General features: G+C 38.9%; 1 protein-coding gene across 1 annotated transcript; it reads left to right on the top strand.

Moving 5' to 3' along the window:
- The first annotated feature begins 5,904 nt into the window (after window positions 1–5,904).
- On the top strand, window positions 5,905–7,541 carry LOC138894142 (uncharacterized). Its single transcript, XM_070178822.1, has 4 exons — window positions 5,905–6,328; window positions 6,611–6,966; window positions 7,033–7,088; window positions 7,241–7,541. The coding sequence occupies exons 1-4, from the start codon at window positions 5,905–5,907 to the stop codon at window positions 7,539–7,541; spliced, it is 1,137 nt and encodes a 378-aa protein (XP_070034923.1).
- The last annotated feature ends 5,394 nt before the right edge of the window (window positions 7,542–12,935 follow it).

Below are 12,935 nucleotides of genomic sequence, written 5' to 3'. Positions count from 1 at the left end.
ACCAAAATCCCTGCCCGTCGTGACGGCGGCTAACACACTGGCTAGAAAAGCCAAAACTGATAATAAAGGAAAAAAGAACAACGGAACTTTTAAAAATAGCATAAGTGTGAAATCTCAATATAACAAATACTGCTAATACAAAGTAAATCCCCAGAAACTGGTAAATACAAAGTCATGAACTTTACAATGGAATACAAGTCTGAAAATGAACAATAATAACATTGTCTGTACTGAAACAACAGTATCAAAGGGAAAGATAAGTCAAAACTGCGACCTAGGATGCAACTCTACCTCGCCTCTTGTAGGTAGTCCAACAAGCGAGCATTCTGCTGATAAATGGTCCCCACACCTGAATCTGCACAATAAAGTGCAAAGTATAGTATGAGTACAACCAACCCAATGTACTCAATAAGTATCGTAACTAACCACGAAAAGGTAAAAGAAACAAGATTTATAAATGATACCTGCTATAACCTGTACAGCTTCATATAATTCAACAAGTACAGAACAATAATGTGAACATGTGTAAGATACTAAGAGGATTATCTGTGCTTGTGTGTATAATTACTCATAATCTCTACTCAGTCACGGATATAGCATATAAGAAGATATGCAGAAAATCAGATAACAAACCATGGAAATTGTAAGTAGAGATGAAATACAATTCTAAAATAATACTGGCCAGACTTTCCTCAGCTTTTCCATATCCGTACCAACTCACTGATCAGTTTTCCTCAATAACCGCGTGTACATCATCAGGAGAGAAACATGAGAGGGTTACCCTAGGGGGATTGTCTTGCCCCGACCTCGGGGAGCGGGACTGGTGCTCAACCGAGATACCCTAGTTAAGCAAGCCTGTTAGATGCCTTCTACCCAACCTTGACCTTTAATAATATAAGAATCAGTACAAGAGATAGACATGAGAAGAGTCAAATGTTTCCCATTATTTTCCCATTATTCAAAAGAGATTCATTTATGACTTCCAAAATATTACAAGTTTATAGATATGATAAAAAACATGTTTGCCACATACCAGCACTTCTAGTTCATTACCCAACATCAAACACCACCTACAACCTGTCTACGGAGCCTCTAAGTACAACAGAAGAGAAGAATAGAAGTGCCGACGACAAGGCCCGGCTATACCTCAAAACATAAAGTACAACGTCAAATGACAAGAAGTCCGAAACAGAGTAGGGCTCACCAAAATCTGCTGAATAGAGAATAACTGCTAACGAGGATCAAAACCGTCTGCTGACGAACCACCTGCATCCATTGAAGATGCTGGAACGTTAGTACATATAGAATAGTACTAGTATGAAAACAAAAACACCTATTAAAGGACTTAGAAATACAACATGAACATGATGAATCATGGTAACAATAAAAGTCTTAGTTAGCCGTTAAAGCCACAACAAATTTATTAAAAGCTTTCAATAAGATTTATAAATTCTTAAGTCGGGGATCCTCTACAACTACCTTTACATAAAGCGGCCCTGCCGCCTCACCCCAATGTATGCGGGTGGAGGTGCAATCACGATACCCTAAACTCTACACAAAGCGTCCCTTCCGCCTCACCCCAATGTATGCGGGTGGAGGTGTATTATAATACCACAATCCCTACACAAAGCGGCCCTGCCGCCTCACCCCAATGTATGCGGGTGGAGGTGTATCACAATACCATAATCTCTACACAAAGTGGCCCTGCCACCTCACCCCAATGTATGCGGGTGGAGGTGTATCACAATACCATAACTCTACACAAAGCTGCCTTGCCACCTCACCCCAATGTATGCGGGTGGGGGTGTAATCACAATACCACAACTCTAGATTCCCAAAACGATAATAGTTTGTACAAGGGGTTCTCTTCCAATCAACCGTTTGGCACCTTTGTCCTTAGCAAGAGTAGGTTTATAAGGTTTCATCATATGAGAAATAAGTGTTTGATTACATTGATTTCATACAAGGTTTTCTTCTCAAAAAGGGGTATAACATAATTAAGTCACAATAGAAAATCTTTAATACATCATTCATTCTTGAAATACCTTTTCCCAAAAGGGGAATACACAATTTTAACTCATGAATATATAAGATCTCAAAACATTTTAGAAATAGTTACAAAGCATAACATTAGTTAAAACAACCATATTTGGGCATGACTTGAGTACATAAGCTTTTAGGAACATCTATTTTCGAAGTCAATTTGGAACAGTTGAATCAAAGGCTCATTTCATAACCTTTCTCACATCATTTCATTCCCTTGGCACCATTGGCCATAAGTATAATTTTTATTCTTGCCACATTGGCCACACTTTATATCTCCAACCGGCTTCTTTCACTTTCAAGCACCCTTATAAATTATCAACAACAAGGAATTTCTACTCAAGACTTTAATACACATTTGAGCAAGTAACCAAATTAAGGGTCTTAGGCACATGTGATTTCTTCCACAATTTGACATGCTAGTTTTCATTAGAATCACGTTTTCAAATCATAACATGTTAACACATAAATTACGCTTAATCATCTTCTCAAATAGTAACTCAACATAACAAGGACATTTGGAATACAAATTGAATGCATATATCTCTTGACACAAGTCTTATTCGGAATAATCACTTTATAATGAGCAACACGGGACTTACAAGGCCTTTGGGGGTTCAATTCTAAAAGAGGAGTTTAGCCAACATATCTTGATGGAGCTCTTTAGTGATACTAAAACCTTCCACTACTCTTATAACTTCAATCTACATCAATATAATTCAATTGGACCAATATTATTAAAATTTCCAGGTTTTTGGTCATTTTGGCATTTTATCAAGCACCTAGAGTGCATAGCATTCAACTACCTCTAGTAATGGTGTTTCTTCATTCAACAATCCCTCTTTCCTACCAACAAGAGATAATACAACATCATTTGACCACTTACTACCTTCTTAGCACCACCATAATCATCAATGAACTAACATCCACCAAATTTTACTAATTAACACATTACAAATTATCTATAATACCCAATAATCTAGTTTAAGTATTTATGGCTTTCAAGCACCATACAATAAGTGCTAATACTTATTTCTTGCTCATATATTCACTAACAATCCAAGCATGTAGGTTTAAGCGTGAAAGATTACCTCTTGAAGGCCAAATCTTGAAAGTCAACTTTTTTTCTTTCTTGATGATTGTTGGAAATTTGGTTTTGATGATAAACAAACTTGTCTCAAACCTGGGGTCTATTGGTGGTTCTTATACAGCTTAGAGTCCTATCGAGAATGGGAATTACTTTTGCGCATGCACATCGCCTATATCTACTATGCTGACCTGGCAGCCATGCGATGACGTCAGAAAATCTAAGCAGAACTTTATGGGTTGACTTTGGGCCAAGAATTAAGGAAGTACATATGAAAGTAATTCTACTTCCTTGGAAGAATTAAGGAAGTACATATGAAAGTAATTCTACTTCCTTGGATGTTCAAAAAAAAATCTTTTACTTCCATTATTTGCTAGGGTTACCAAATTGGGTAATCTCTCTTCCACACTTACAAGCTTATCTTGGCAAGGTTGCTGATAGTAGGCTAGAAACCCATGTTTTAGTCATAGTTTGCACTCTAATCACTATATTTTACTTATGGTTGAACTTAATTAATGGTGATTTGCACTTATTATGTGTTTTATGCCTTGTAGGAAATGATTTCGAGCTATTAAGATAATTTGGAGCTAATTTGAACAAGTTGGATCTTTGAAGTCTGAGTAAAAGCCCAAGAAATTAAGCCAAGATCACGTTCGGGGGTAGAGGACCAAGTTTGGATGTCAAAAAGTGATAAAAACAAATTACCCTGATAATAATGCACTACCGTGCTGCGCCATGCGTAACGGGGCACGTGGCACTAGTGAAAAATTCATGCATAGTAAAAAAAATAGGCCTTAAAACTTTCCCACTAATATGGCGCATGGTGAGCCGCCCGATGCCCAGCGGTAGTGTATTTTCTCGCCCAAAGTTTTTCCACTTCGGCTTGGAAAGGATAGTTTCATCCGGGCCCATTCCTACATAGTATAAATACATCAAAAACACGAACTTTAGGGGACTTTTGACCTTGTAATATTTTGGAGAGCATTAGAGGCTACAAGACACAAGATTTTATCATCTTTTCATCAATTCAATACGAGAGTTTGGATTGTAATGTTAGATTGATGTTTTCTTACTCTTTAATTATATTTGTGATGACTTCCTCCATGATTATGGAGTAGTTTCACTTAGGGTTTGATGGATATGGTGGTTTGATTGATATTTATGGATTTTAACTCTAGTTTTTTGCTTGAATTCGTTTATGGAGCTTTGAGTTATTTGCAACTTTATTCACCAGTTTATTTAATCAAAAGGGGAATAATTTGGTGATTATCTTTGCATTATTTTGTTTGGTTTAACTCAGTGATCCTTTTAAGTAATCGAAAGAGCTTGTTGAATTGTTGATTAAATCAAGTTAGGAGAATATTCGAGAGGCGTTTCCTGAAGACTAATCTATTAACGCATGCTTGCATATGTTCATAGTGCCTATATTAGTTCACCTAGTAGAGTTAAGATTTAATCGAGAGAGGAGTCTTGACTACACTTTTGGACTAATCATCGAGTGAATTCGTGAGAATAAGTACAACTTTAGAGTGAATTGAACTAAAGTTAGATCCCAAATAGCTATCTTGCACCTATCCTGTCATGACCCTTATTTCTCCCTTTGATATTTCGGTGTTGCTCAACTCTTATCTTTCGGTGATCAATTGTTAATTGATTTATTTTTATAGTTAATTTTAATTATTAATCATCCCAACCAAAGTATTAATAATTTTGAATAACGTTAACCTAAAAATTACTTGAGTATTGTTTAAATCCAATCTCTGTGGAGACGATAATTAAACTATACTATCTTTGGCTAGTGAGCATAAATTTCATGTTGTGTTTTGCGCTCGTTAAATTTTGGCACTGTTGCTAGAGATTGGCGATCAATAGTGTTTAGAATAGTTTTTGGTGCTAATTCAGGAATCTATTTTATTTTATTCTTCGCAGTTTTTGCTTCCGTGTGCAGGCAACTAGTTAAGTTCATAGGTGTATGACTCGATTTTCTGCAAAAGAAGTAACACCCTACAAACCGGAGTTGGAAAAACACCTGTGACAATTGCTAAAAGAGAAAGAACTCACCGAAAAATTCTTGGGGCAATGTTCAACCCAATAGAAAATGGCTAAAAATAGTGAGCAGGTAGTTGATTTGGTTGCACGGGAAGCAGCCCAACATGAAGCAGTCGCACGGGCAGCTACTGAGGTAGCCCATAGATTTATTGAGGAGACTGTTGAATATGATGGGGGTCGAAGATTCAATCTAAACTGACCCTTGGTTGAAGACCAATTCGAGAATGTGGTACCATATCCCGGTAGAGCATTGGGTGATTATGCCAGACCAGTTTACAATCAGGGACTGTCCAGTGTCAGGCCTCCACCAGTAGCAGCAAATAATTCTGAGTTAAATCAAGGCTTGCTTCAAACCATCCAGAACAATTGTGTCTTTAGAGAAAAGGTGAATGAAGATCTTAACACTCACGTAATGGATTTTGAGGAAATTATGAACACCTTCCAGTACAATAGAGTATCAAAAGATGCGGTCTACTTAAGGGCATTCCCATTTTCACTGAAAGATGATGCAAAGCACTGGCTTCCTAGCTTACCAACTGGGTCGATCAGGACATGGGAAGATATGACTAAAATGTTTCTTGACAAATACTTCTCAGCTGCAAAAATAGTGAAATTCAAAAGGTAAAATCACAACTTCTGCCAGAAGGACACTGAAATAGTTTTCGAGGCTTGGGAAAGATTCAAGGAGATAGTAAAAGTGTCAGCATAATGGGATTGAATTGTGGATGCAACTCCAGAACTTTTGGAATGGACTGACACCTTCCTCACGACGAACTCTGAGTACTACAGTTGGAGGTCCTTTAGTGAAAAAGACTCCTGAGGGGATTGTTGCAATTCTGGATGAGCTCTCTGAAGATGCTAACCAATGGCCTGCTGAGAGTAATGATAGAAAAAAATTAATTGGGATTCACCAGGTAGACTCTAACATATTAGTGCAAGCCCAACTAGACACCATGGCCAAAGAGATAAGAAAGATAGTATTGGCCAAGATACAAAGTGAACCACAAGTAGCATGTGACTTTTGTGGAATGGGACACCCTACACATGAGTCTCAAGCTTCAGCTGAAGTGGTAAACGTTATAGGGAGCTTTGACAGAGGCAACTACCAAAGTGGCAATAATTTTAACTCCAAGGGGCTGAGGCACCCAGGTTTTTCATGGAGTTCACCAGGTGGTAGTGCAAACACATAGTAGCAACATAAGTCCAGACCCCAGGGATAGGGAGCTCTAGTTTTTCAAAATCAGCAGAGGCAGTAATATCATACTTTACAGTCTTATTAGTCTAGCATGAAAGATCTGATGAAGGCCTTTATTATTAAGACAAATGAGAGGATTACCCATGGCGTAGCTATCAGAGATTAAGGCACGACCATTCAAAATTTGGAAAGACAGGTGGGGCAACTAGCTAATATATTGTCTGAGAGGGTTCCAGGAACTCTCCTTCCTGATACTGAAAGAAATCCAAAAGAGACAGTAAATGCAGTGTCTTTGAGGAGTGGGCACGTATTGGAGGATCCCAGGGCAAAACAAAAGGATGAGCTGATTGAAAGACATGTGGAGATTTTGGAGGAGCCTAAAAATGACAACATTCAAGAAGGTGCAGGGGTGGTAGATGATGGTCTGAAGAAGAAGGGGAAGACTAGAGCTCAGAAGAAGAAGAAAGACGAGAATGCAATAAATGAGGAGACTGAAGAAAGTAAATATATGCCTGCTCTACCTTTCCCGCAGAAGCAGAGAAGAGAAAAGTTGGACAAACAATTCGAGCGCTTTCTAGAAGTGCTTAAGAAGGTGCATGTGAATATACCTTTCACATAGGTGCTTTCACAGATGCCAACTTATGCTAAATTTTTGAAGGAGATATTTTCCAAAAAGAGAAAAGTGGAAGCGACATCGGTTGTCAAGCTCACAAGGCATTGTAGTGCCATTCTGCAAAACAAGCTCCCTTAAAAGTGTGAAGATCCAGAGAGTTTTACTATACCTTGCTCTTTATGAAGTTCTAAGTTTGAAAACTCGTTGTGTGATTCAGGTGCTTCTATTAATCTTATGCCTTTGTCTATTTCAGGAAATTAGAGGGAGAGATTGGAGAAATCAGGTCGATGCATGTGTCCTTGCAGTTGGCGGATCAGACCACAATCATACCTGAAGGAATAGTGGAAGATGTGTTAGTTCGGGTGGAAATATTTGTGTTCCATGTGGACTTCATTGTGGTGAACATGGACGAGAATATGGAAGTCCCTCTGATTATAGAAAGATCCTTCTTAGCTATGGGTAGGGAAATTCTAGACATTCAGGAAAGGCGGCTCACGCTCAGAATGAGGGAAGAAAGGGTGATCTTCAAGATGGAAGGAGCAAGGGGGCCCTAAAGGAGCAACTGGGAGAGAGTAAAACTGATAAGTGCGGGGTGTACCCAAAGAAGGCCGAAAAGAAGCTCTTAGCATGGATGTGTGCACTGGGTCAGGCGTGCAAAGAAGATCCCGACTAGATGAATCAGGGGAGTTTCCTTTGCCTCTTACATTTTATTTGTGTGTCATGGGGACATGCCACAATTTAAAGTGTGGGGTGTGGGATGTAAATATGTACACATGTGGTTGTTTTTGTTTTTTTTGATTGAATTGTTTTTTGACTTTTCCCAATAATAGATTTCCTCGACTGGCTTCTTGAGGGATCAAAGTTGAAGAATTTTTTTTTTGGTTTTTTAAGGTAGCGTAACAATTACCCTTGGTTTTTCTTTGTGCCGCGGTTCTTTTTAAGGGTTTTGCTTGAACCGGGTGTAGTTAGTTTTTCTTTTGTTAGGAATAATGAGGTCTTGTGCTACGGTATTAAATGAAGATAACTGCTCCTGGCTTTGTTATACCTTGAGAGTAGTGAGTGCTTTAGCTATAACGCCTAGGCTCAGTTCTTTACTCATGTATAAATGCCTTAAATTGTTTGATTTTGACTTTGCCTAACTGCTTTGATTAGAGAGTTGGGATGGATCCGATCCTAAGTTAGTTATGTGCCAACGTGTGTTTGAGATTTTGTTAATATTTTGTGCATGTTAGTTGATGTTTAGAACTTGCCCTGTGTATTTGCAAAGCGAAATAACAGTCTTGTTCAGCCTAGGAAGTGATATGGGCATTTCTTTGTTGAGCTAATTATATATTTTACCCACATAATTGTGAAGTATCTTAGTTAGCCCTATTGAGCCTGTAATCCTATTTCTTTGGCAACCACACTACAAGCCTGACCCATTTGTTTGAATTGTCTATCTGTTTGAACCTTTTACCTCTCTCGAGCACTTGAAATTGTTATGAGCTTGTAAAAGCTAAGTTGAGGTATGCTCGGGGTTTTGAGGGGAATTATTGAAAAAGGAGAAAGGTGCATTGTATGAAAAATTGTGAGAGCCACTTGTAGGGAATTGAAAGAAAAAAAATGAAATTGCTTGAAAAGAAAAAAATCAGAACATAGATAAGAAAAAAAATTGATTCCTTGCTAGTGGTAGTTCTCATCTTGTTTGCACTTAAAGATATTGGGAGCTTGATGCGATTATATGTGAAGGCTGGGGTTTGGTTCAATACAAATGTGGGGTGTAAATTGTGAAATTATATGTATTGAAGTGCTTAGGGAGGTGTAGTCACTATATCCAAATATATCCTACCAGTCTCGTATCCTACATTATAACCAAATTAAGTCCTACTTGATCTTTGACTGAATGAGCTCGAATAAGTAGAGTATTACACTATGGGAAAGCCTATGGTACATCTTCTGTGGTACATGAATCTTAATTCTGAGAGTGAGTGAATTCTTTCTATCTTGAGTTCCTAATTGTTCTTAGAATTTATTGTGTGTGGAACTACTCTTTATTGTTTGTGTGAGGGCACATGATTTGCGAAGGTAAGGTAAAGTCTTTGACCTATGTGTTAGAGTAAGTGAGAAGGTGATGAAAAATACGTGGTGCTTTTGAGTCGAGTCTTGAGGCTAGGATGTTATGATAGGGTGCTTAGTCTGCTTTAAATATTCTTGGCATGATGGGTTAGGGAAGTTGTTTGATGAAAAGGTCGTCTATATGTGAAGTGTAGTTTGATTGCTCGGGGACGAGCTATGGTTTAAGTGTGGGGTATTGATGGTAGGCTACAAACCCATGTTTTAGTCATAGTTTTTACTCTAATCACAGCATTTTACTTGTGGTTGAACTTAATTAATGGTGATTTCCTCTTATTATGTGTTTTATGCCTTACATGAAATGATTATGAGCTGTTAAGATAATCTGGAGCTAATTTAAACAAGTTAGAGCTTTGAAGTCTGCGTAAAAGCCCAAGAAATTAAATCGGGATCACGTTCAGGGGTCGAGGACCAAGTCTGGATGTCAAAAAGTGAGAAAAATAAATTACTCTGAGAAAAATGCACTACCGCACCACGCTATGCGTAGCAGATACAGGGCGCTAGTGCAAAATTCATGCAGGGTGAAAACAATTGGCCTCTCAACTTTCCCACTAATGCGACACATGATGCGCCGCGGTAGTGTATTTTCTCGCCCAACTTTTCCCACTTCGGCTTGGAAAGGATAGGTTCGTCCGGGCCCGTTCCTATTGATGTTTGGCATATTTCGATATGTGTTGATGTTACTTTGCCCATGTTTTAACCACTTTTTGATGTTATTTAATCTTTAAAACACCCAACATGGTGTAATTATTGGTTTGATGACTAATTAAGTTATGTGTGACGATTTAAGGTGTTCGGAGTGCAAAATATGAAGAAAAGGTGGTTTAGCCAGAGGAAGAAGGGTTGGATGCGTCGCATCCAACCTAGGAAAACATCATCCTGCATGCAACCTTAGCAGTGAAGTTGGGCCATAGCGTCCGCCATCGCGTGCGAAACTGGGAAGTAGAAGAGAAGGCTGGATGCGTCGCATCCACCTTCGCAGAAAAAAAATTGAAATGGTGGACAAGGTGGATGCGTCGCATCCACCTTAGCATCAATCCCTGAAGCCGAATTGGACTAGGAATAGAAGAGCTTTGGCCCACGACTTTTGTACGCAATATATAAGCTAAAAACGCCTCTTTTAGGTTATCTAACATATTGGGAAGGGGGAAAAAGCCACGACAAAGCTGTGGAGGCCGGAATTCATCGAGTTTCATCTTTCTCCCACCAAACTTAGTAATTTTTATGTTTCTTTATATGATTTGTTGTTTGGCTACCATGTCTATGTGGAGCTAAACTTCACGTTCTAGGGTTGTGGTTCTTTCATGACTATTGTTATTCGGATATTGATTTTGACTTCTTGATTTATCATATTAGTTTATTTATTCAATCTTGCACTTAATTATTTAATTGCTTGATCACCAATTGAATATTATCTACGAATCTAGAATTGAACTCGAAAGTGGGAATTCTATATTGCATATAGGATTGAGTAGGGCAAGTTCTTGAACTCGGGCATCGGGGAACGGATTCGTAGTTAGGATAGACATATACCTAATTGCCTTGCTTGGTTGATTTACAGGAATTATAAATGCGTTCTTGTTGATTCTAACTCCATAGACATATAGGCGTTAGGTTAGCTTGAATAGGCGAGTAAGAACTCGACATATTCTTATGAGCATTAACCCTGTCAACCAATAAGCTAGATAAATTAGTCGGTCAATTCAATTGAAGAATACAATAGGATTGTTAGATAGCCCATAACCCTAGATCGTTTTCATTACATTGATATCATTAAAAATCTGCTCTTTCTCTGTTCAAAGTTTATTATTTATATTTTTCTTATTTAATTAGTTTAGAATAAAATATTTTTAGATTTAATTCTTGTTTAGATAATTGGGATAGTCTAATTTAGTTAATAGTTAATCATAAGTCCTCGTGGGTTCGACATCCGACTTTTAGTCACTTTATTACTTGACGACCGCGTATACTTGCGTGAGTGTGTTTGGTCGCAACAAGTTTTTGGCGCCGTTGCCGGGGACTTAGAAATTAGCTACGTGACTAAGTTAAGCTTTTATTAGATATTTGTTTTCAAGTTTTAATTTTCAGTTTGCCTGGTTTGTGTCAACGCAGGGTTTTCTCTCGAATGCAGAGGAGTAGAAGTGCAAACAACCTCATTCCTCTTGATCCAGAAATCGAACGAACACTACATAGAGTGAGAAGGGAACACGAAGCTAGAACGAGAATAGAAAGAGATTTGGACATCGCAGTCCAACCACAGCCAATAGATATGGCAGGCAATGAAGAGCGTCCGGTAATTGAAGCCGCAAGGCCCAATCTTGCGAATATGACTCAGGCTATTGTGAAGCCTGATATCACTGGGCATTTTGAACTCAAACAGTACATGGTACAGCTGATTCAGTCCACAGGACAATATGTGGGTCTATCTCATGAGGACCCGCAGAGGCATATTCAGAACTTCTTGGAAATCACGGACACTTACAATTATCCGAACGTCTCCAAGGACTATGTCAGGCTGACACTATTCCCTTTTTCACTGTTGGGGGAAGCTAAAGAATGGTTGCAAAAGGAGCCCGCGAACTCTATCCACACTTGGGATGATCTAGCAAGGAAATTCCTGATCAAGTTTTTCCCAACTAAGAAGACAAAGTCGTTGAGGAGCCAAATTCTTGGGTTCCAACAACGGGATGGCGAGACACTTCGTCAAGCTTGGGAAAGATACAAGAAGCTACTCAGAGACTGCCCGCATCATTGTCAAACTGATGAGGTATTGGGTCACACTTTTGTTGATGGGTTAGATGAAGCATCAAAGATGAATCTTGACTCAGCTTGTGGGGGTAGTTGCATGGCAAGACCGTATAGTGAAATACAACTCTTGCTAAATAATTTCACTGCTAATGACCATAATTGGCAAGGAGAGGGGGATTCACGAAGGGGAATTAAACAGAAGGCCGCCGGTTTGATTGAGCTTGATGACTTTTCCGCCATGAGAGCCGATATAGCAAAATTGGCAAATCAGATGAATAGAATGACAACACAACAAATGCAACATGTACAGCAGATGTCTATTTGTTGCGAACTATGCGGAGACAGTCATATGATTGACATGTGCCCCACGAATCCTGAATCTATATACTATGTGGGGCAACAAAACAGAGGTCCTATGAATCAACATGCGCAATATGGGAACACTTACAACCCAAACTGGAGGAATCATCCTAACTTCTCATGGGGCGGAAGTCAACAGAATCAGTATAGGCCTCAAGGGAATTTTACTCAACCTCAGAAGCCACCCCAACAAATGGAAGAAAGTACGAATGACTTGCTGAAAAAGTTGTTACTAGACAATCAACAGCTCAGGACCGATTTCAGAAATCTTGAGAGGCAAATGGGGCAGTTAGCAGCAAACCAAAATACTAGACCTACAGGCTCACTTCCCAGTGATACAGAGAAGAACCCTCAAATTAATGCAGTTACACTTAGAAACGGGAGGGAACTAGAGGAAGTGCCAAGGAAGATAAAAGAAAAACCTATACCTGGGGGGAGTTGACACCTAAGGCAACACAAGAGTCAAAGGAAGATGATGCAAGTTCAGAGCGAATGGAGGTTACAAGGCCACCACCACCTTTCCCCCAAAGATTGCAGAAAAGGAATGACGATCGCATGTTCAACAAATTTCTCTCCATGTTAAGTCAGGTTCAATTAAATATTCCATTAGTGGATGTACTTCGTGAAATTCCAAAGTACGCTAAGTACATAAAAGACATAGTGGCTCATTAGAGGAAATTGACTGAGTTCGAGACGGTTGCACTTACTGAGGAGTGCACATCAAAGGT

Source organism: Nicotiana tomentosiformis, chromosome 6 (genome assembly GCF_000390325.3).
Source record: "Nicotiana tomentosiformis chromosome 6, ASM39032v3, whole genome shotgun sequence".
Lineage (NCBI taxonomy): Eukaryota > Viridiplantae > Streptophyta > Magnoliopsida > Solanales > Solanaceae > Nicotiana > Nicotiana tomentosiformis.
Note: the sequence above shows the minus strand (reverse complement) of the source record. Positions and strands in the feature narration are given on the sequence as shown.